This window comes from Camellia sinensis, chromosome 14 (genome assembly GCF_055761805.1).
Source record: "Camellia sinensis isolate YWXY chromosome 14, ASM5576180v1, whole genome shotgun sequence".
Taxonomy (NCBI): domain Eukaryota; kingdom Viridiplantae; phylum Streptophyta; class Magnoliopsida; order Ericales; family Theaceae; genus Camellia; species Camellia sinensis.
The window spans coordinates 4461938-4487529 of NC_138974.1; the positions used below are offsets into that span (position 1 = coordinate 4461938).

Consider the following 25592-nt stretch of genomic DNA (forward strand, 5'->3'; position numbering starts at 1 on the left):
CATTATTGAAAGATTTGGAGCTGTAGAAGCAGAACTCCAAGGTTTAGATGCACATGAAGATAGAGGCAAAGGCGGTAGAAAAGGAGGACGATGAGGAGTCTCCGACGAAGCTCAACACAATCAACATCTATGGTCGTTTCTTGAATGTGTTTCCAAACAAGCTCTGTGGTGGGGATGCGGTGGATCTGACCTCGGCGGATTCATCGGGGATTTGTCCTATTTATTTGCAACTTAGTAACTCGTAATCACATCCTGAAACTTCATCGAAGCAGAACGAGAGAGGGATAAAGATTTAATCAAAGATTCAAAAATGGCCAAATCCAACTGCCTTTTGCCCCATCAGGTCACTGACATGGCCTCTTTCAAACCTAAAAGAGACATGAGAGGAAGAAAAGATCAAAGAAAGAAAGTGCTGAAATCGAAGGAAGAGAAGTGTAGCTATGAGCTCTGCGAATAGTGCTCTGTAGAACGACCATTGAGCGCTTCGTCAAATTGTGGTGTGGAGGAAGATGACGGCGTTGCTTGGGCAATGACTAAGGCTCTCTCTTCAATGAGTCGACAGCGGTAGGCAGCGACGATGGGGGTGCCGGTGGCGACGCGGAGGTAGTAACGGCGGAGACATTGACGGTGGTGGCAAAAACGACGCACCTCGGGTTTAGATCGAGAAGAGAGAGAAACGAATTGTTTGATTTGTCATAGATCGGGCTTCATTAGTATATATATAGATGGGTATTTTGGCCATTTTGTTTCAGATTGTCCTTATGGATAAACTATTCTGCGACTGGTGGTGTTATATGCACCTATTAGCATACTCACTGGTGTACCAACGCTAGCTATGGCATTATTATTGACCCTAATTATTAATCACATTACAAATACTAAAATTCTCTTAAATTATGTCACATCATCAATTGGTACACTAGTTAGTATACTAATTAGTGCATATAGCATTATTCTTCTGCAATTGCACCTTTGGCCCAAAAAAATAATTTTAAACTTTTGGTTGAGCACCCAATAATTAAAGAGTAAAATAAATATTTAAATTATTATTGTCGAACTAGGCTAGAATGCATGCTTAAAGCCCAAGTCCAACTCATTTATTAAATGGGCCTAAGATATCAATCCAGCCTAATCCTTTCGATCAAAATAAGCCACCAAGCCATAAAAAAATAAGGCTAGACATGGCAGGCCAGTGGGCTAACGTCCACTCCTTGTATCAACATAATTAAATGACCATCAAAAACTCCAATCTCTTCAACCATAGAAGCAACCACTTCCCCATTGCAATCTCAAACAATGACCCCAATCCCAGCTTTATTCTCTTTCCTAAATGTTGATTCATCTAAATTCATTTATTGTATTAATTTTTATGCCTATTATTTTAAATTTTTGGAACAATTACAAAAAAAAAAAAAAAAAAGAAGACAACAACAACCAAGGTTTTAGCCTTGTAACAAAATAAAATTTGAATTTTCAATTTTATCAATTTAAACTCTAATATTTTGATTTATTTTCAATCTAAAGCATTCATATATTTTCAATAAGTAAAACTGACAGAAAATGAGTATTTTAGTTATTAAACTCATTATGGTAAATACATTACATGTGTTACAATACCCTTTTCATTGAGTTTAATGACTAAAATATTTATTTTTTCATCGATTTTGCTTAATAAAAATAGACAAATAATTTAGATTAAAAACAATTTAAAAGTTTAGGGTTTAAATTGATAAAATTAAAAATTCAAAAATTATTTTGTTACATGATTGACACATTGGTTTTTTTTTTTTTTTGTAATTTTTCTAAAATTTTTTAATATTATCCTTCTAAATTTTTATTTGTTTTAATTTAATCCAATTAACTATGATGTGAAAAAAAAAAAATTGATGAAAACCAAGAGCATGAGGGAGGAAAATTTCATGAAAAAATTTCAAATTCAGTGGAAGCTTTTTGGAAAAATAATTACAAATAAATAGTAAAGTTTATAAACATTAATAATTAAAATTACAAATTTTTTTCATGAATATATAATAATTTTGTATAATTACCACTGAATAGTAAATTTTGCAAAATTTTGTGAGTAGAATTTATAATACATACTCTTTAAAATATGCAAGTCATGATTTTTTTTTTTCTTTTTTGCGGTGTTAATGTCATAATTAAAGCCCTTTCAGTCTGTTGAATTTTTGAAAATTACTTATCAATAGGAATAATGTAATGGCATGACAGATGTGCTAGTAGTACAGCATGAAGTAGCATGGTAGCGTGGCATTTAAGGAATTAAATCATTGCCAAGAAAAACCAGAAGAGTTGGCTGTTGCAAGTCAGTTAGAGTCAATGCTGAAATTAAGAGATTGAAGACCAAGTTAGAATAGAATTTGTAGGTAGTTCCTAAACAAAGGATCATGGCTGCATCAGAAAGTGGCCATACCAGTATAAAAGAGAAGGTTTCAAAAAAAGGGGGAAAAAATCCAACACAACTCACATATCGTGATTATTAGGTGTAACTTCTATTTTAAGAGTAGTCATATCGTGATTATTAGGTGTAACTTCTATTTTAAGAGTAGTCAACTTAATGATTTTAAAAGTAGATTAGTGATAACTTTTCTCCCTCTTTTTCTTTGTCGATCAATGTATTTTTCAATTCTTTGTTCTTGTTTGAAGTTTATGTAACTTGTAACAAGTGACATTTTACTTAATTAATACAAATTCAATTCTATTTCTACCATATTTCTTGTTTATCGTACCTTCAAAGACGTCTTTAATAAGTTTAAGGCATAGAACTTGATGAGGACAATGACCCACATCGTCTGGGAGGGACTTCCACTTCCACCTTATAAGTGTACTGGCCCCTCCATCTTGTATGAGGCCTTTAAAACCATGAGGAGGGGACGACAAGATCCGTCCCTCAACCCCAAAGCGAACAATATCTACAAGGGCATGCCTAGCCTCTTACAGCCCTACAGATATTCTCCGCTTTGGGGTTGAGAGATGGATCTTGTCGTCCCCCCTCACGATTTTGTTTCTCCTCGACGGAAAAGGCCTCATACAGGGGGGAGGGTAGAGCATGTGGCTGTTTCCACTGACCCGTCTCGCTCACCTTGCATGATACTGTCCACTTCAGGGTTGAGGAACGGATCTTGTAGTCTCCTTTCCTTACGGTTTTAAAGTCCTCATATGAGGAGGAGGGGACTAGTACACTTATAAGGTGGAAGTGAGAGTCCTTCTCAGGTGATGTGGGACATTGTCCTCATCATAAACCTCCAACATACTAGGCCACAACAGTGAAAGAGTTTACCGGACTGCCCTCCTTCTAGTGCCAAATTTGCATACCTAGCCTCTCACGTCCCAGTAGATATTGTCTGCTTTGGGGTTGAGGAACGGATCTTGTTGTCCCCTCCTCACGGTTTTGTTCCTCGTTCAGGGAAAAGGCTTATATAGGGGGGAGGGCAGAGCATGTGACTGTTTCTACTGACTCATCTCGTTCACCTTGCATGATACTGTCCGCTTTGGAGTTAAGAAACGGATCTTGTCGTCTCCTCCTCACAATTTTAAAGGCTTCATACAAGGTAGAGGAGGCTAGTACGCTTATAAGGTGGAAGTGGGAGTCCCATATAGGTGATGTGGGACATTGTCCTCATCAAAACTTAACTCCAAGTCTGATCTATTTTTCTGTCAATTAGCTTCTATCGATTGATGGGCACGCCTAGTGGGACATTTCTAATTTAGAGTAATGGTGAAGAAGAAGTAGACCGACCTTGGTGTACTATCAAGAAAACAGTCGAAGATGTTGGCCTTCTTGGGAACCCCAGTAAGAGGCCTGTCGAAGACAGTTGTTTTTCCACTGGTCTTCTTAAGTATGGGAAAGATAGGGAAGTCATTGGTGACAATCAAGCAATGGATGCTGAGTATGGAGAAGACCAAGTCCTATTAAAGTCTGCAATCCCTAATCATAAATCCAACCTTGGACCAAGTTCATTGGTCATGGCACAACTGCATTCATAACACATTAGCCTAGGATTGGTAGAGGTAGAACCTAATGTCATCATGGTTGGTAGAGGTAGAGGAAAACATGTCGTAGTCAAACAAGAAATGCATCCCATTTTGAAAGTCTAGGATTTAAGAAATCCCGACCTTCAAAAATGCAACGCAATCCTAAAGGATTAACTAGATTAGATTGAAAAGTTGAAGAAATGCATCATTGCAGCCAACATAGAGCTTTCCCAAGAAATTTCTCATTCTTTGGCTACTCCACTGTAACGCCACAACTTCCGGACCGTTAAACACGTACAATAATACAACACCAGTAGGATAGATAACTAAAACATCTTAATATACATATATAACCAGAGTTAATATCACAAATAATTCGTTTACGTTCCATTACAGGATTGGCAAAACATTGCCAAACCAAAAGTCAAAAGGAAAAAAAAAATAACTAGTCTAAGTCTTCAAATGAACCACAGCTCCAACACTTCATCTTATTTGCCTTCGAATTAACCTTCACCATTGTAAACTGGGTCATCACCTGGCATGACATGCCATGAGCTAGGAATGCCCAGTAAAAACACACACACCCGCATTCTTTTATCAACCAATCAACCATACACAGAACAAATCGGGTAACATAACATACAACATTACAATAAGGTTCTATGAATTAGTAGTTAGACTAGACATCTAGAATCCCCCAAAGAGATCCTTCTACCCAACCACAAGGATTGAACACCGAACTATTCAAAACTCCTCCTTTTGCTGCTTTGCAGACCTTACCACCTATGCCCACCTCCCGGTTATTTACCGGTCAGTGACATTGATGGACCTCAAAAGGGACGGCCAAACAAGTGGGCTCGCTTACACCCAAATCGTGCCTAGGGCTCGCTTACACCCTGCACATACCATACCAAATCGTGTCTAGGGCTCGCTTACACCTGACACCACCGCATAGAGTCTGAATACATCCGTGTCAACCTAGGGACTCGCTTAGACTACTTGCGCTAGACTTAACTCATTTGGTTTTAATCTCATTCACATGTATCTTACATAAATCATTCTGAAGCACAAGGGTGAATGTCACCCATTACCAACCCTTTCCATTTCCCATTTATTAGATGTTTTGCCAAGCAAGTTAGTCTCATTCGGTAATTCAGTAATATAAAAGAGCATGAGACAAACATAAGAAAGTAAATATAGCCAATGATAGTCATACATAAGTATGGTAAGGCAAGCAAATAACATTAGGGATGCTTTGAAATACTTAGAGACAAACAACACAATAAAACACCATTTCCAGCAGAGTTCGGTTCTACAGGGCTAACAACAGTGCTTTGGGAAAAATAATTCTAGGTCAAATTAGGGGATGAAATTCCACAAAAATAATAATTAACCTGTCTAGTTTCAATTCCAATTCTCATGATTTGCACAGCGCCTCCAGAAATTCATCTACAAGCTATATTCGAAAACCTGTCCAGATTTGTCACCCTTTGGGAAAACTAGCTTTCCTCTCAATCTACCCAATGATTTTCGTCCAACTAAATTCCATTGAAAAGATGACTCAAAATCCTAAATTTTTGTAGGAGAACCAACCTGAGATGATTTGTCTGGAATTTTATAAAATTGCAAGAAGTTGACTGTTTTTCAAAGACACAGGACCAAATTTTTAAACAAAATATCCAAGCCCTAAAAACACACAATTAGGGGATAATAAAATTACCACAAGCCATAAACACACCAAATAGCCTACACTAAATTCAGATTTGAGAAATAAATAAATTTGATATTTCTTTTAAATTTGAGAAGTTACAGCAGTGCCTAATTTGACAGATTTGCAAGACAATGTCACTAACTCAAACCCACACTTTTATACACACCAAATGCTCTATTTCCCTCTAATATACAACACAAGAGGCATCCAAACAATAGGATGGGATGGTGAAAGAATTGGAGAAGACAAGAGGAAGAGGTGTTCTTACCTTCTTGAATCACTTTTCCTTCTTTTTCTCTTTTTTTCCTTCTTCTCTACTTCCCTTGATCACACTCTCCCTCTCTCACCCTCTCCTTGAACTGCTAAAAACGTGAGAGAGAATTGAGACAATGCTTCTCAATTTTATAGGCCAAGAATTGGATTAAAAGGACCATTATACCCTTCTAACTTAATGCCCAAGCAACTCATAAATATCTAGATATTTTTTTCCGACTAATTTGCTATTAATTTTCTCAACTAAAAATTAAAATAAATAATAAATATATATATATATATTTTTTAAATATTTTTATAGCTATTTATCTGCTCAAATAAATAATAAGGATTCAAAGAATTAGTAAATTTTCAACTAGGCTAAAAAAAATAGAATGTATGAATTAATTTAGAAGTTAGGAGATAAAATAAATAAAAGCCAAGTGTTAGGGTATTTCTAATTATAAAGCGGTGTTCCAGGATTTAATTATAATACAAAATAAAATACATAAAAATTATTCTTTATTGGACCATTTTGTAAAATTTTATGAAATTTGGGACTAAAATGCAATTAATCTAAAGCTTAGGGTTTCAAGTGTAATTACCAAAAATTAGGTTCTCTACAACCTATCCCCCTTAAATAAATTTCTTCCTCGAAATTAAATCGTACCTCACGTCTAAAATAGTTGTGAATAATTTGCACACCTCGCTTTTTCACATTCCCAAGTGAACTCTTCAATATCATGGTGATGCTAGAGTATCTTAAGAAATTGAATTGCCTATCCATAATTGCTACTGGTCCCTCCTCAAAGGTAGTGTCTTCGTTGAGTTGGATTTCTTCCCAGTTGATGATGTGAGAAGGGTGCATTATGTACTTCCGCAACATAGATATGTGGAAAAACATCATATATTCCAACTAATTGCGGGGTAGAGCCAATTTGTACGTAACCTTTCCAATTTTCTAATGTATCTCGAAGGGTCCGATATATCAAGGTGATAATTTTCCTTTCTTTCCAAAACGAATGATACCTCGGCAGGGCTGAATTTTCAAGATAACATCACCAACAATAAAAGTTATAGGTCTTCTTTATCTACATAACTCTTCTGACGATCTTGAGTTTCCACCAATCTTTGTCGAATAAGTTCCACCCTTTTTTTTTTTGTTGTTTCTTAATTTTGTTCCACCAGTATTGGTGTTTTAAGTCTTGGTACACTTTTGTCCCTCTTGTGTGCACTGCAATCAATGAATGATGAAACTTTTTCAGAACTTTTTCTCTAAGCGACTCATCTTATGGCACAAACACGCTGCGTTGATGTCTCAAACTTCCATCCGAGTGAATCGTCCAATTAGGTATAGGATCGCTGGATGCTATTCGCGCTTTTATGCACGTCACGTCCTGATTATACTTCTGTGACTCTATTACCTCGTTCAGTAATTTGGGCATAGCGATTTGAGCACCAAGGTATACCTTCTCGTCATAAGCTTTCATCTATACCTTGAACTCATTAAGTGTTCCGACCATGTTCCATTCCTTGAGTGCCAGGCTAACAATAATCCCCCGGTTCTTGCAACTTAGGGCATCTGTCACCATAATAGCTTTACCAGGATAATAAGATACAACACCGTCTTTGTCTCATCTTCAAGTCCTTCTGTGTGCACAAATATTTCAAGCTCTTATGATCCGTGAGAATCCCAAACTGTTCACCATATTACTGCCATTGCTTTAGCGAAAAACCATCGCTGCCAGCTCTAGATCATGTGTCGAATAATTCCTTTCATGAGGTTTTAGCTGCGTGGAGCCGTAAGCCACTACCTTTCCATTTTGCATTAACACACTACCCAGCTCATCCTTAGACGTATCGTAATACATTGTATATCCTTCGTCTTGCTCCGAAATGATGAGTATTGGGCACTAGTCAATCTTCTCTTGAGTTCTTGAAAGGATCGTTCACATGCTTCAACCTAATCATATTTTACCCCTTTTTGCACTAGACGAGTCATCGACTTGGCCAGTTTTTTTTTTAAAAATCTTGGAAAAAAATGTCAATAATAACCGGCCAACCCTAAGAAACTATGAACTGCAAATACTGAGGTTGGATGCTTCCGATCTAATACTACTTCTACCTTGGCCGAGTCCACTCCAATCCCATACTCAAACACTACGTGTCCCAAAATTTAACTTCCTTCAACCAGAACTGGCAGCAGTTGATTATGCCACCGCATTGTTGTGCTCAGACACTGCTCTCTATTCCCCTTAAATTGGAAACACCTCCCATCAGGTGTGTAAGTTGTCACCCTCTTCTGGTAGCAATCAATCATCGATCAGTGGGCAGATAGGCATTCCATACCTAAGATTATGTCAAAATCGAACATGTCCCTGACCACAAGGTTGCAAATCAAGTGTAAACCTGACACTTCTAATTCGCATTGACACTTCCTTCCAAAGGTGATGCGATACTTAAAGTAGTTTTTAAAGGTTCACATGTAAGACCTAACGATTTGACACATGATATAAAAAAAATGGTGTGCCATAATCCAATAGAGCGTGAACCCAAGAATTGTAGAGTACAATGTTACCTCTAATTACTAACGGGTCTTCGTCCTCTTCGTTTGATCGTAGGGTTTACCTCCTATTCGAACTTTCTTGCATTTTCCCTCTTAATTGACCCAATTGTTCCAAAATCTGGTTTCCAATGCGGCTCAAAATTTCAGCTGCGGGTATTGGTCCATTCTCAGGGTTTCAATTGCATGATACTTCATTCTTATTGCGTTATTGCTCGCGAGTTCATGTGTTATCGCTTGTCTCGGTGTAGCCGTTGGCTCGAGTATGGTTCACTATTTTTTTTTCCCTCGTCATAGTACGGGGTGAGGCGTAAGTTGGAGTCTAATTATGAAGGCAATTCTCAAGAGTAATCAACTAATCTTAAAGTTATGGTTTAATTATCCTACGGTGTTTAAAGCAATAAGATCAGGTAGTAAATAAAAAATATAGGGAAACACACAACACAACTTCACATATATATATATATAGGCAAAATAATAACTACAAGACTTTTAAACTAGATTAATAAAAGGAATGTGAAGTGAAGATGGAAGAATATTATAGTAATTGCGTCAATTGATTCAAGGATCATCTGAAATACGGATGGATTACAATTTACGACTTATATGTGGTAAAGGATATAGAGATAGTGACTAAGTTAGATATTTAACTTAAAACTGTGTCGGCCATCCGCATTTTAAACTAAATATCCAAGATTCATCACCGAATAAAGAAATTCCAATTTTCAGAAAAATTCTCATACGAGATGGCATAATCAAGGCTCAAGGTTGTCAATCTAGCAAATGGTATAATTGAAAAATATAAAGTAAGACTAGATGGTAATGACTTAATCATGAAGTGAACGACATCAAACAAGGTTACAAATATGAAATGAGGGTATGACGATCGATAGAAGACTCATAGAAATAACAGTATCCTCTACTTCTATACTGTATTTAATGTTTAACACGTTGCCCTATTCAAAGTTAAAACCACTTCCCTTCGTAGGTGATCGTCAAAATCTTTTAAAGTCGAAACGCGTAGGTAAGGGTTGAACCTAAGCTCTGATACCATTTTGTAACGCCACAACTTCCGGACCGTTAAACACGTACAATAATACAACACCAGTAGGATAGATAACCAAAACATCTTAACATACATATATAACCAGAGTTAATATCACAAATAATTCGTTTACGTTCCATTGCAGGATTAGCAAAACATTGCCAAACCAAAAGTCAAAAGGAAAAAAAAAACAACTAGTCTAAGTCTTCAAATGAACCACAGCTCCAACACTTCATCTTATTTGCCTTCGAATTAACCTTCACCATTGTAAACTAGGTCATCACCTGGCATGACATGCCATGAGCTAGGAATGCCCAGTAAAAACACACACACCCCCATTCTTTTATCAACCAATCCACCATACACAGAACAAATCAGGTAACATAACATACAACATTACAATAAGGTTCTATGAATTAGTAGTTAGACTAGACATCTAGAATCCCCCAAAGAGATCCTTCTACCCAACCACAAGGATTGAACACCGAACTATTCAAAACTCCTCCTTTTGCTGCTTTGCAGACCTTACCACCTATGCCCACCTCCCGGTTATTTACCGATCAGTGACATTGATGGACCTCAAAAGGGACGGCCAAACAAGTGGGCTCGCTTACACCCAAATCGTGCCTAGGGCTCGCTTACACCCTGCACATACCATACCAAATCGTGTCTAGGGCTCGCTTACACCTGACACCACCGCATAGAGTCTGAATACATCCGTGTCAACCTTGGGACTCGCTTAGACTACTTGTGCAAGACTTAACTCATTTGGTTTTAATCTCATTCACATGTATCTTACATAAATCATTCTGAAGCACAAGGGTGAACGTCACCCATTACTAACCCCTTTCCATTTCCCATTTATTAGATGTTTTGCCAAGCAAGTTAGTCTCATTCGGTAATTTGGTAATATAAAAGAGCATGAGACAAACATAAGAAAGTAAATATAGCCAATGATAGTCATACATAGGTATGGTAAGGCAAGCAAATAACATTAGGGATGCTTTGAAATACTTAGAGACAAACAACACAATAAAACACCATTACCAGCACAGTTCGGTTCTACAGGGCTAACAACAGTGCTTTGGGAAAAATACTTCTAGGTCAAATTAGGGGATGAAATTCCACAAAAATAATAATTAACCTGTCTAGTTTCAATTCCAATTCTCATAATTTGTACAGCACCTCCAGAAATTCATCTACAAGCTATATTCGAAAACCTGTCCAGATTTGTCACCCTTTGGGAAAACTAGCTTTCCTCTCAATCTACCGAATGATTTTCGTCCAACTAAATTCCATTGAAAAGATGACTCAAAATCCTAAATTCTTGTAGGAGAACCAACTTGAGATGATTTTTCTGGAATTTTATAAAATTGCAAGAAGTTAACTGTTTTTCAGAGACTCATGACCAGTTTTTTAAACAAAATATCCAAGCCCTAAAAACACACAATTAGGGGCTAATAAACTTACCACAAGCCCTAAACACACCAAATAGCCTACAATAAATTCAGATTTGAGAAATAAATAAATTTGATATTTCTTTTAAATTTGAGAAGTTACAGCAGTGCCTAATTTGACAGATTTGCAAGACATTGTCACTAACTCAAACCCACACTTTTATACACACCAAATGCTCTATTTCCCTCTAATATGAAACACAAGAGGCATCTAAACAATGGGATGGGATGGTGAAAGAATTGGAGAAGACAAGAGGAAGAGCTGTTCTTATCTTCTTGAATCACTTTTCCTTCTTTTTCTCTTTTTTTCCTTCTTCTCTACTTCCCTTGATCACACTCTCCCTCTCTCACCCTCTCCTTGAGCTGCTAAAAACGTGAGAGAGAATTGAGACAATGCTTCTCAATTTTATAGGCCAAGAATTGGGTTAAAAGGACCATTATACCCTTCTAACTTAATGCCCAAGCAACTCGTAAATATCTAGATATTTTTTCCCACTAATTTGCTATTAATTTTCTCAACTAAAAATTAAAATAAATAATAAAAATATATATATTTTTTAAAATATTTTTATAGCTATTTATCTGCTCAAATAAATAATAAGGATTCAAAGAATTAGTAAATTTGTAACTAGGCTAAAAAAAAATAGAATGTATGAATTAATTTAGAAGTTAGGAGATAAAATAAATAAAAGCCAAGTGTTAGGGTATTTCTAATTATAAAGCGGTGTTCCAAGATTTAATTATAATACAAAATAAAATACATAAAAATTATTCTTTATTGGACCATTTTGTAAAATTTTATGAAATTTGGGACTAAAATGTAATTAACCTAAAGCTTAGGGTTTCAAGTGTAATTACCAAAAATTAGGGTCTCTACATCCACTACGAGAGATAAGGTAGTCCCAATCTGTTTGGGTGAAGGCCATCACCAACATGATAGCTACTTTGGGTGAAATGGTTTTTGTGCCCCCTCCACCAGCTCTAGTTTTACCTACAAGACCAACCAATGTCTTTGTAGAACATAATCCACAAAACAAATCATTTACTACTTTTGAACCACTACTGGAGTTTTTTTAGAAATCTTCCTCTAACAGCCCCATTCTTAAGGGGCGCAAGGTGTTGAACTTGGGGTCAACCTCCTAGGTTTCAGCCATTAGAAATTAGAGACAGCTAGAACTCTCAAAACTTTCAGAATCAAGATCTTCAAAACTAGAACCTTCAGAATCAGTAGAATGCCCAGGGAGTTGGTCCTATGCCTATTCCGAATGGCCGGCCCCACTTACCTTCCCTGTGGTTTCAATAATTACCCTAACCTCCATTGCTTTTGAAATTATTATTAGGATTCTCCCACTGTTACCCTATGTTAGGCTATTGCAGAATTTGTTGATGTCATACTAATGTTATAGATTATAATACCAAAAATGACGAAATTGTCCATTATTTACCTTATCTATTCAAATGAGAAATTTCACTCACCTCCCCTAAAGTTTTGCATATATATTATCAAAGACCCATACACATTTTTGCATTATTTAATAAAATTCTTAAATTTCATGTAATATTAAATAAAGCCTTAAATTGTTAAGGCATTATTAAATCATTTAATGAAAAAAATAATAATAATTTCTATTGATAAAATATTTAAAAATAAACAATCTCTCTAAAATTAATGTTAGATAACATTCTAATAATTTAATATAAGACTTATTTCACACTACATAAATGATGTAAAATTTATCATTTTAAATACTCATTTATTATTTGATTTTTTTTAAAAAAGTTGAAATAAATGGATTTATTTTTTTCCTGACAATTTACATTACTTGTTTATTCGTATGTAAGAAAATATATATTATTTTATATTTTCTCAATCATATTTTATTTTCAAATTTTAACTTTTATCTATGAGTCATTAAACTTCTACTTAATACATATTTAAAAAAGAAAGAATTACATGCAGGTAAAAAGAGAGAAAAAAAATTAACAACACATACAGGTGCAAGTGTGTCTGTAATGGAATACAAATAAAAGACTGTAAATGCAAGTACACTTGCACCTCTCATATGTTGATAAATTTTTTTCCCAATTCTCAATTACATATAATTCTCTTTCTAAAAATGCAGGTTAATATTTTTTTATATGATTTAAAAAATAAAAAAAATAAATATATATTCTCAATCATATATTATTCTATGTCCTTCTCTGTTCAGCATATTGTGCCTGTTTGGCAGAACTTAAAAACAGCTTATTTCAGCTTTCAGCTTAATTTAAGCTATTTTGATCTGTTTGGTTTAGCTTATAGCTTATAGCTTATAGCTTTTTGGAAGTCTGAAATCAGCTTATTCTTTGAGTGGGGCAGGAGATGCTTAATTTATAAGTCAGAAATCAGCTTATGTTCATAGTTATAAGCTATAAGTTGTTTAGGCATAAGGTATAAGCACTTTCCCACAGCTCTACCAAACAGGGCCATTGTTTCCATAGTTTGAAGTGAAGAATTTGCAGGGGAATGGAATCACTTTCGATGAGGCATCTGATTTTTGCAACACACAACAACATGGTTAAAATTGGTGGCATTGGATTGCCAAATAATGGTTAAAATTGCTTATTGATGATGAGATAGATGCATGTGGATCATGTTTGAAGTTTAGGGATTTTTAAGAATTGGGTAAATTACACTTACCTGCCCTCTCCTTTAAGTTTCTGACAATTAACTGTGATTTCAATAATAACACTAATCTCTTTTACTTTTAAACTATTATTAAGATTCTTCACTGCTAATTGTCTGTTAGTTTATTTCACAGAATATGCTTATGCCATGTATTATGAGTCAGAAATCTCAATATTGCCCTTACATATTCAAATAGTAAATTTCACTCATCTCGTTGAGGTTTTACAAAAAGAAAAAACAAAAAATAAAAATAAATAAAAATAAAAAAAATTAACAAAGTCCCATGCATAGTTTAGTAATGTTGAACAAAATTATTAAATTCTATACAATATTTAAAAAAAAAATCTAAATTGTTAAGATATTATAAAAATATTTAACCAAAAAAATATAATTTTCATTGATAAAATACTTTAAAAGAAACCATATCTCTAAAATTAATGTTATTATAGATAATATCTTAATAATTTCGCATAAGTTTTATTTCACACTACATAAACAACATAAAATTTATCATTTGAACTAATGTATTTATTGTCTGAACTTTTTTTTTTAAGTCGGTTAAAACAAATTAACTTCTTTATTTTTTTTTTTAAACAAAATGAACTCCTTGGATCCATGAAGCAATCCTTGAATATTGCATATATTTGTAATTGAATCATGTTTTACTCTATAATTTGGATATGTTTTCATTGCTCTATATTTTGCTCTATAATGTGAGAGAATCTTTTGCCTTTCGTATTCAGCTCATCAATATATATAAATTTATAATAATTAAAAAAAAAACGTTAGAGATTAACGTATTATGTCTTACATGTGTTATTAATCCGTAACAAATATCAATAAATGTGTTCAAACAATAAATAAAAATTCAATCGATTGTAAAAAGGGAATTATTGCTCATTTCATCACATAGAACCAAAACCCTTATAATGACAAGCTTATATATAGTAGAATAACCACCCATTAAGAGCCAACAAATTGATCACCATCAAACGTTATACTAAATTAAATACAATCCTTTTGCAAATTACAAAACAAAATATAAAAGATGAAATTGTGGAGTCTTGATCTTCCCTGGCAAAGGGGTCGCTTGATTTGCAAATATTTACTATGCTTCTGTTATCAGTGTAAACGGTCATGTGTTAGAGGCATTTAACATAAATATTACGACTAAGCAACAAAAATAATTTTTACATAATACTTGTGAGGATTTGAGAATTCAGTCATTGTATTCATCTCAATAGAGGTATATAGCTGTTGGAATGAGTATAAAAAAGGCATTATAGAAATTAGGTGTAATCATAATCAAATGTAATCCTAAATCTAGGCCTAAATATATGTAATAGAATATTTGCAAATGTACAAATAAGGAAATAATCAACAGATAGTTAAGGGGGCTGCCTAACACTATTTATTAATGCTCCACTAAACACTCCCTATCTTAGACTCTTCTATGTGCCCTACCCCTAACCCTGCTTCATGAATAAGTTTTAGACTCAAATCACGTTAGTATATATGATAGCCTTAGTGTTTCCCTTTGCACCAATCAGCAGCCCCTAAGTTATATTTCCAAAGATATGATAATAATAATTAAAGAAATGTAAAAACAACAACAACAACGAAAAATAGGAAGAAGAAATAGAAAATAAATGAAAAATATGCTTCACTTTTCTTCTTTGTTCTTATGATTATACATTCACAACCTAGTCTATTGGACTTACTTACACTAGTCTTTTATATAAATAGTTTGGGAACATACTAAAATAGCTAAAAAGTCACTTCCAAAAAGTCAACTCTTCTCTTTATTTTTTGCACCTCTTTTCGTAAAAAGCCAAAAAGTCAAAAAACCAACTAAAATAACTAGTTCCCAAAACAACCTAAAAACCAAATGATAGTGATTATAATTGTAGGGGTTACTAAGCAGGTAAATACAGGAGATGTGATCTATAACGACCGGTGGAAATCACCAAGCCTTAACTTCTGTTTTCCCGAAGTGTAAACATAGGCTTGTTGTTAGTGCTTTTAAATGGGTGATTTCAAATAGTTTAAGGTTATTGTTTTGTTTCAGATATGTCACCACTATGAGTGTATGCTTTGGAAATTACTACAGTATACAACATGTTGTTGGAGAAATACCAAAACCAAAAAGCATTTATTATATTGCATAACGCATCCGCGTCAATATATTCTAGTGTTTGTCTAAGCGTTTGTTAGGATTTCCGTTAACCAAAACATTTGGAGTCCGTAATCTGGGGGTGTTTGGGTTGGCAATATTTTTAGTGTCTTAGAGTGATTGAGTTCACCACTTTGAGAGATTCTCTTTGAAAAATGTTGCAGCGATTGCATTGCTTGAAAGCTATATGACTCGGTTTGAACCCGTGCATAACATTGTTTGTGTCTCTCTCATTTTTAGGCACTAAGCCATTTCTAGGATTTTACTTAATTGTACTTCAAGTCCCTCATGCTTGATTTGAGCTTGACAAGAGCTCAAGCGCCTGAGATCTTGGAAGCAGGGCTTGATGCGCACTTGACAAGAGCTCGAGTGCTTAAGATGCTGGGGATAGTGCTTGACAAGTGCCTGACCTAGGCTCAAGAAGCTCGAGCATTGTTGGCGTACTTGTGGTTTATTTTGTGACCATTTTGCCCTTGAATTGTCTTAAAATGTCAGATTTCATCATTTCCATATATGATAGATGGTTATACATTTCTGAGATCTATTTTCTCTCTCTCTCTCTACAAGCTTCATAGCTTGTTCATCCAGACTTCATTGATGAATCTTATTTGCTCTGGAATGTAAATCTTTGAAATATGGTTTGAAATGAATTGTTCTACCTAGATCGATTCTATACACATCAAAACTTTCAAACATCTTTTCTTAATCATTGGAGCTGTTGAAGGCAGAGATTGGAGTGAGGAGCTTCGTGATTGCTATTCAATCAATGAAGGTTGACATTGTCAAAGCCATTTTGGACTGGGGATCAAGCTTGTTGAAGCTTGTGGTGAACTCAGTGGTGAACTCAATGGTGAGGTAAACTTGGGTAGGGGTTGTATTTCCTTAAACTTGAGTCTTTTAACTGTCTGATTCATTAGTGGATTTGTTGAGGGTGTTGGGATTGTGGTTTTCATCCCTTGGGAGAGTTATCTCATAGGCTTTCCATTCCACGTAAATTCTTGACTCTCATGATTGATTGCTATGTGTTGATTAAATGACTCAATGGGTGAATTCATGGATTAGATTGTTTAATTTCCATATTGTTAGCTTGATTAATTGATTGGTTAATGATTGTGTTTTTTATTGGCATGAAATCAATTAATCATTTGGGTAATTTCATAATTAGCATCAACTATTAAAATTGGCCTATTCACCTTTTCTAGGCACAATTCCGTTGGTGCTTTGTCATTTCTATTGGCATTCGGTCTTGATCTAGATTTGTTGGATATGTTAAGAAACTTATTGTACTTCAACATTTATCCTTTATTTTTGCATCAAGTCATTGATCCTTTTTTCTTGACCATGTTCTGTGGAATAGAAACTAACTTTAGAGATGTTATCAACCTGAACAACTTTTGCTTTTAAAATCAAAATGGGACCATGTGACAGTTAATGAGCGTGAAAGACTATAATTTATGATGAGAGAACAGTTAATGAGCATGAAAGACTATAATTTATGAAAGAGAGAGAGACAGAGACAGAGAGATGTATGCATAACTCCTTGTCCTTGTATCTTTTGGCTTGAAATTGCTTTTTAACACAACCTAAATCATATTTGATTCATTGACGACCTAGGTATCTATAGCAGGTTACAGTTCTGGACTCCAAAATTCCATGGTTGCGTGGAAATAAAAGGGAACATTCTTGGGGTCACCGTGTTCATCCAAGCACCCCACTATGCTTAATGTAATTAACTAGCATTGGCACATATAAATTATTTATTTCTGTATTTTTCCTATTTTAGATTTTGCAAAATTTGTTGATTTTTTTCATCATTGAATTGCCACTCATTTTCAGTAATATACTACTTTCTGATTCAGATTTTCAGAGCTATGCAAAACCTTCACGTCTATTGCTAGCTACAGAACCTGAAGTTTGTGCAGATTCTTCACTGGAGAAGATACTTACATCTTTCAAAGTGAGGGGATGCAAGTGTTTATACAAAGTCAAGCTACATACAAGTAATATCTATGGATCAGGTCTTAGTGATTTAAATGCTGGCATACTACTTTGTTTGATAGATGAAAATGGTGACTCCATCTTACAAAGGATACCGGCGAGTCTGATTAAAGAACATTCTAATCAATTAGAGGACAAGATTGTTTCTGATGTACTCCATTATCAACGGGGTTCTGTTGGTGAGTTCGCCTTTGAGGGACCTAAACTGGGGCAAGTTGAAGCTCTATGGATCAGTCTTGAATCAGGTTAGTCTCTTCGTGAAGCAATGTGTTTCAAATTTCAATTCAATGCAAGCCAGATATCTAGCTGGTTATAGGCCTAGCTCAGGATAATAGAGAATTCCAGGACTGTCAAACAAACACTTTCAAGGGTCTAAATGCATTTATTATATATATATATATATATATATTGATATATTCTTGAGCTCTATAGGCAATAATTATAAAGGGAAAACAAATAAATAAATAAAAAACCCCAACAAGGTATATCTGCATTGGCAAATCCTTTCAATACCATTAGTTGGATTGCTCTAGTATTGTAGACAATGTGGATTGAACAACCAGCTCCAATTTCAAACACTTTATTTAACAAAGACAAGCCTTGTTGAGAAGTAAGAGATTAGAGTTTAACATAAGTTATCTTGGCCTTTTGAAATTTTAAGCATTCTTTTGTATTTCTCTCTCTCTCTCTCTTCCTTTCACCAATGTCAGGTCAGTGGAGACTAGGAGATGTTAGCTTAATTGTCACTTTCCTGTATCAACCAACATCAAGAGAAAATGGCGGAAAAGAAATTCAATATATTGGTTTTGAATACAGATTTGAGGTTGAGGATACCTTTCTCTGTGAGGGAAGTGACATTTCCATTCCGAAACTGAGGCCTTGCCTAGTTAGAGAGTTTTCTTGGGACAACTTGACCTTGTTAAGTGAGTACCTCTTGCAACCTACATCAATTGTGAGTGACAGTGGAATAACAAATGAAGAAAGCATGAGAGAGTATGCGGATTTGAAGTATTCTTTGTTACTTAATGATAGTTTGCTTGTACTTGTTGGCTCATCAATTGCATTCTTTTCAGTTGGGGAAAATGCTGCATTTGCGTTCTTAGGTTGTGGGATTGGTTTATATCTGTTATTGCTGTAGAGGTCCATTGATGGATTACCAACTTCTGCTGCATCATCAGCATCAATAAACAGAAGAGGGAAATTTTCTCAAATGTTCGGAAGATTTAGGGGTCTAGTTTCAAGCCTAGTATTAGCTTTTGTATTTGCTACTATTGCAGTGTAATATGGTTCTGGAGACAGTGGTGGCATGGTGTTAACACCGAAAGAAGTCGTGTTTGGGATGCTGGGATTTCTTGCATGTAAAGTGGTTGTGGTGTTGGCAGCATTCAAAACCATGCCAATGGGTTTAAAGGAGAACGAGTAACAGTATATATATTTTTTTATGTGTTTATCTATTTTGTGTGTGTGTGTGTCTGTGTGTCTGTGTGTGTGTGAGAGAGAGAGAGAGAGAGAGAGAGAGAGATATCATATTCAAGAAAATGCTCGACTTACCAGCAGTTCTGAGAAGTCAGTTATGGTTGATATTTAAGGTAGTTGTGATATTTAGCTGATCAATTAATTACCTTTCGAAACAAAATGATAATTCAAGTCCACATTAACCGCTTTAGGAATCTGATAATGTATGTTGACCAAAAACTTGTGTGTGTAACAGAATCTTTTGTTTTTTTCTTTTTCTTTTTACTTTTAATAGTTTGAGACCAAGCCATTTTGTATGGTGCCCTTACATGGACCAGAAGCAGGAACTTGTGCAATTCACACTGCAACGAAGTCTTGTTTTTTAAAGGCTTCAAATTCGACATTCTTCTGATAAACAATTCCAGTTACCATCTCGACCATAGCCATCGCCGCAATCTCTTTTCCAGTCACTCCTGATTCCACGACCCTCTTTTGAAATCCCTATGCCAGCAACCTATATCATCTTCTTTGCTTCAAATGGAACCCCCACAGTTGCCTCTCGTGTGTGTGTGTGTGTGAGAGAGAGAGAGAGAGAGAGAGAGAGAGAGAAAAAGAGAGAGAGAGAGAGAGAGGTTTCAGATCTAGAGTTTGGAATAGAAGGAGATGAAAAAGAATAAAGAAAAATGAGAAGAGTTTGGAATAGGAGAAGAAGAAGAAGAAGAAGAAGAAGAAGAAGAAGAAGAAGAATAAAGAAGAATGAGAAGAAGAGAAGGTGGTTGTGGTAGTGGGGAGGGAAGAAGGGGCTCGGATGTTGGCAAAGCGGGTGGCAGCGGAGGCGGGCAGCGACAAGTGGTAATGGATGTGGTCCGGTGAAAGGGATTGAAAAAATGGCGGGTGAAATTAGAAATTAGGGTTTGAATTTTTATGGTTTAAGAGGTTTTTAGTAATTTTAGTTAGGGATAAAATTATAATAAACTTTTTTTGAAAATTTTGGAGCGTAATTAGATAGAAGGGATTTCTGGTGAAACCCCTCTTTTTTGTCTTTTTTCTAGGATAAAAGACAACTTAACTAATCTAGTTTCAAAAAGTCCTTGAGAAAGAGGAGAGTAGCTCAGGAAGGACACACCACAATTTTTCCTCTTTTTTATTGACTATATTGCCCTTTCACACACACACACACACACACACACACACACACACACACACATATATATATATATGTATATACATATATCATATATATGAAAATCTGATCCATATATACACGATCTCATATATTTGAAAATCTAATCAGTGAAGATCTCACAAAAACTCGATCTCAAAATCTAAAGATCTAGCCGTCGACAATCTCACCATGCTTACACCAATGATTTTTCCTTTACTATTTTCGTCAAAGGTTACGTAGCTTTATCTCTGGTCATGTGCCTCGAACATGCACTATCAAGATACCATCTATCGTTACTGAATTTTTTCTTGAAACATACCTACAAAAACTTGATTTTTCTATTGGTACTCATATTTTCTTAGGTTCGTAAAAGTTAGAATTTGACACCTTTGAATTGTCTTTACACTAGGATAGAAAAAGTAGCCATATTAGGCCTCTTAGCCAAGGTCGGTATCCCTCATATGCTCAGTATGAAACTTATTCCTTATGCCCTTCTTTAGCTATTACACTCGTTAGCATGTTATTAAAGGAAAGTCTTATTGTACTGTGATATTCCTATCTATCTCTATCTAGTCAAGGAAAGATCTCTAGTTAGCCCTACTGTTATTGAAACTAGGTGGCTATTAGGAGAATATGATAGACCTATAGATATTATCGTACAAGTACCCTAAAATGATAAACTTAACATTAACAAATGAAATATCAGATTAAGGCCTTTACCCCTGGCCTACTCTAGGCTTTTGTCTAGCTCGCTTTCCTTCTTTCCCAGTCTACCATTGAAAGCAATAGCAAAAGGATTTCTTTTAACAGGACATGAAGGTGAAATATGACATTTTTTACCACAAAAATGATGCGTAAGATGTGAGTGTCTAGAAGATGTATGAATAAAACTATTTTTGAAAGTTTTTCCTTTTGAAAAAGGTTTATACCCAATTCTAGCTCTACCAAAGGTATAATTTTGACTTTTAAGAAGCTTATCTGAAGTGTCTCTTCCTTGAGTGAATTTTGAAAGAATGTTTTTAAATCTTCTATATTTTCGTTTAAAACAACTTTATCCATTTTTTAAAGAATCATTTTCAATTTTGAAATCATTTAATTCCTTTTGTAAAATAAGGGATTCTTTTTATTTTAAAATTTAATTTTCTTCTTTTATTTATTTATATTTTTTTTGTAATACTTCAATTTTATTAGATAAAGATTCTTTTTTTTTTTTGTTGAACTTGAAAGCAATTTTTTAAGAGCAATATTTTTAGTGCCAAGTTTTCGAAATTCATCATGCAATTCTTCAAATACGAATTGTAATTCATCAAAAGAATAAGACTCATTGTTTACCTCATCATCATCTCCAAATTCCATTAGGCATAGGTTGGCAACTTCATGGTTGCTATCATCATTTTCTAAGTCACTTTCGTTGCTATCTCTCCATGCAACAGTCATGGCTCTTCTTTTGTCTTTCTTGTATTGTTTCTTGATTTCCAAACAATTGGCCTTGATGTGATCAGGCTTGTTACACTCATAACAAGTGATTTTAGTTTTCTTATTATTTTTTTTCTTTTGTAAAATATTTTCTATTATATTCTCCTTTGTTAATATCTCATTTGAAAAATCTTCTTTCTCTTTGATTCTTTTTCATAAATTTCTGGAACTTTTTTGTTAAGAATGTTATTTCTTCATCATCAAATTATGAATTATCTTCATAATCCTTTTCATGAGTAGTAGTGGTTTGAAAGCTATTCCCTTCTTTTTCTTGTTGTCTTCTTCTTCATCTTTTTATTTCATGATGAGCTTATGTGTGAGAAAAGATCTCATTAGCTCGTTTAGACTTAGCTTTGATAAGTCCTTGGCTGCTGTGATGGCAATGACTTTTCTCTCCTAACTCTTTGGTAATGTCCTGAGCACTTTCTTACAATTTCAGCATTAGTATATATTTTACCAAGAGAGATAAACCATTTATAATATCAGTAAAACGAGTAAACATTTGAATAACTAAAGAGCTCATAATTATGGACTAACAAGGTAACTTTAGACTCTTTAACTTTGTCTATTCCCTCATGAGTCACTATGAGTTTATCCCAAACTTCTTTTGTTGTCTTATTTGTAGAAATTCTATTGAACTCATTGGCATCCAAGGCATAGTACAACATATTTGTGGCTTTAACATTGGATTAAGCATTCTCATATCAGCTTCTGTGTACTCATCTTCAGGTTTTAGTATCTTTTGGCCTTCTACGGTTTTGATAAGGGGTTTTGGATCATTGCAAATGATTTTTCTAGCATTATAATCGTTAGATTGTATGTGTATGGTCATCTTGGTTTTCCAATAACTAAAGTTTGCACCGCTAAACAATGGTGATCTATTAGATGCTTGCCCCTCAGGTAATGAATAACTAGGAGTTCCATAATCTATTCTAAGACGGTTCAGTAAAAAATACTAGAGTCCTTACTCTGATACCAACTGTTATTCCTGGTAAGCAAACCAAAAGGAGGGTGAATTGGGTTATTAAAAATAATTTCATAATATTAAATATAATAGCCAAAATATTCGAATTTAACAAATAAAAAATAGAAGAATAATAATTAATATAAAAATAAAAGCGATAACGAAAAAAAATCAAACATAGCGATTTATAGTGGTTTGGCACACCGGACCTACGTCCACTCCTCAAGAATCCTCCTCAAGAATTTCTTCACTATTAAAATGAATCAATACACCACCAAAGCTTCACCAAACTTGTGGATTTTACACAAGTCTTACTCTTATCCGTTGAGCCTCACTCAACAATAGATGCCCCACCGTTACAAAATCCTCTCATAAAATAATCAATAAAGATAAGAGGTAATTCAACCTCTTTTATAATGATTCTCTCACAAAGAGTAGATATGAAAGTGTAAAAACAAAGACAACACTTAGATCTAAAAGTGAAAGAGCAGAGTGAAAGTACAATCAAGATTTCTGTGCACAGAAATTTTTTCTCTCAAAGTTCTTGATTTTTCGCCAAACAAAACACTTATATTTATACCTAAAAATCTATTCGTTGGGAAGACAGACACTATCACACCCCAAACCCGGGTATGATCGGTCGTGGCCCACAGGGCCTTAGCCCAAGGCACACGTAAGCCTAAACACGAATCCATAAACACATTGAATAACTATAAAATAGTCCATTAATAAATAATCAAAACTCAATCCAGTGACATGCCACAAGTATAAACGGCAAAACCAACCATAAACAATATCATCCAAAAATAGCCCACATATCAAAATAATCCTAAATGAACCTCAATAAAAATAAAAGTAAATATGCACAAACTTGACATAACAATCTAAAACAAAATAAATCAATGTCCTAAACGTCTATGCAATTGAGTCCCCGCTACGCCATGAGTCCACTCTAAGTCATTCTAGCACCTAGAAATGGTAAACAACTAAGTTAGCTGATAGCTCAGTGAGTAGCAACATGGATAGTATATACAGTTTTGAAAACAGGGATCAATTTCAAAATAAGATATATATCACAGAAACTAGATTGACATACAGTTTGGTAAAGACAATCTGTTTAAAAAGAAAAAGTTCCACAGTTTAACAGTTAAAATACTCATGTCTCTCAAGAACATGATAAATGACACTTTCCACTTAAAACAGATTACAACATGAATACCAATAATTTTCTGGGTACCAAGAAATAACAAGTAACATGTCACACAGTTCTCAAGGCTATAAGCCTCGTTGGATCCAATACCGAACTAAGAGTCATCCTCAGGTCGGCAACCCTGGCCTTTTCTCTAAGATGATCCGATTGAAGGTCACCTAGCCTAACCAAGGTCTTTTCCTTACAATCGTTGAGCACTATAGTCATCACGGCCCAACCCAGATCTGTTCCCTAGTGGCCAGAGTCCCCACCACTACAATAAAATAGGAATACAACAACATTTGTTTAGTAGCGTTTGTTAAAACGCTATAAAATATGAAAAATTTAGGACACGATTTTGTTTTTTACACGCCGGTCATTGGAAAATGGTAGGACAACATTTTTGAAACGTTGGGTTATGGTTAAAACGGTGTAGTTTAGTTTAGAAAAAAGTATTTATTTTTCTTTTAGTTTTCTTTTTTGCTTTGAGTCGTGGGAATCTAAGTCAATCAGAGAGAGAGAGAGAGCGAGGCGACTTGAGAGAGAGAGAGAGAGAGAGACAGAGAGGGATCGACACTTGGTGCTTCGATCTGGATCGATTCTTCATCATTTTGATCTTGAAAAGCTGGTTCTGTATTTGATTTGAGCGTTTATCTTAGTTATTGTTCGAATCTCTGTAATCTAAATCGATTTAGGGCTCGTTCTTCTTTGTGTTTGGGTGCAGCACGGCTCAAGGTAAGGGATTTGTTAAATTCATTGAAGACCTGTGTAGTTTCATGGCTAAAAAGTAAGGATCTGGAATGTATTTACGTTGATGTTTGTAAATTCAATTTCTTCTTCACTCGATTTGGTTGATATCTAGTATTTTTTACTTTTGCTTCTTGTGTTTTGCTTCTTTATTCTAATTTTCGTTCTCTTCCTCTTTATGGTCCATGCATTGGGATGGAGTTCTTGATCACCAGCAAATGGAAAGAATGGAGTGGTGATAGAGAGATGTTGCTGCTGATCGAGAGTTGCATCCAACAACCTCGGTATCACAGAACACTAGTTCAGGGGCTTGAAGCGTGGTGCTGTGTCCTTTGTCAACAACTCAGCCTTCTCAATCTCTGCTTCAAGTAGACCAATTTCAAGATCATTCGATCTCTGCTTCAGTCTATACACCGCCATTGAAGAGCTTAATCAAGTTTGGCCAGGTCAAAAACGAATGTTTCAGTGTCACCGTGATCCAAAAGGTAAGTTAAGATATGTCAAGCACATTTATGCAAACTTAATAAAAATCACATATTTTTTCATCAACATACAATAAATTCTATTTCTTACATAACTTTTTTCATCCTCATAATATGTGGGGAATAGGAGGAAATCGACATGGTAGAGCCAAGGCCAGTAAAGCATAGTCCAAGCCCCACCTCCGAAAGGTCCTATTTCTTGTAGAATTTACATTTCTGTGGATGTGGTTTATGGATAATGACCAGCCATTCCA

General features: G+C 34.9%; 1 protein-coding gene across 1 annotated transcript; it reads left to right on the forward strand.

Moving 5' to 3' along the window:
• Positions 1 to 47: 47 nt before the first annotated feature.
• Positions 48 to 19302, forward strand: LOC114263945 (uncharacterized). Its single transcript, XM_082906885.1, has 7 exons — positions 48 to 241; positions 3425 to 3569; positions 3730 to 3981; positions 16587 to 16717; positions 16780 to 16852; positions 17646 to 18105; positions 18571 to 19302. Exons 1-7 carry the CDS (start codon positions 48 to 50, stop codon positions 18996 to 18998), a joined length of 1683 nt encoding a protein of 560 aa, XP_082763011.1. The 3' UTR covers positions 18999 to 19302.
• Positions 19303 to 25592: the final 6290 nt, after the last annotated feature.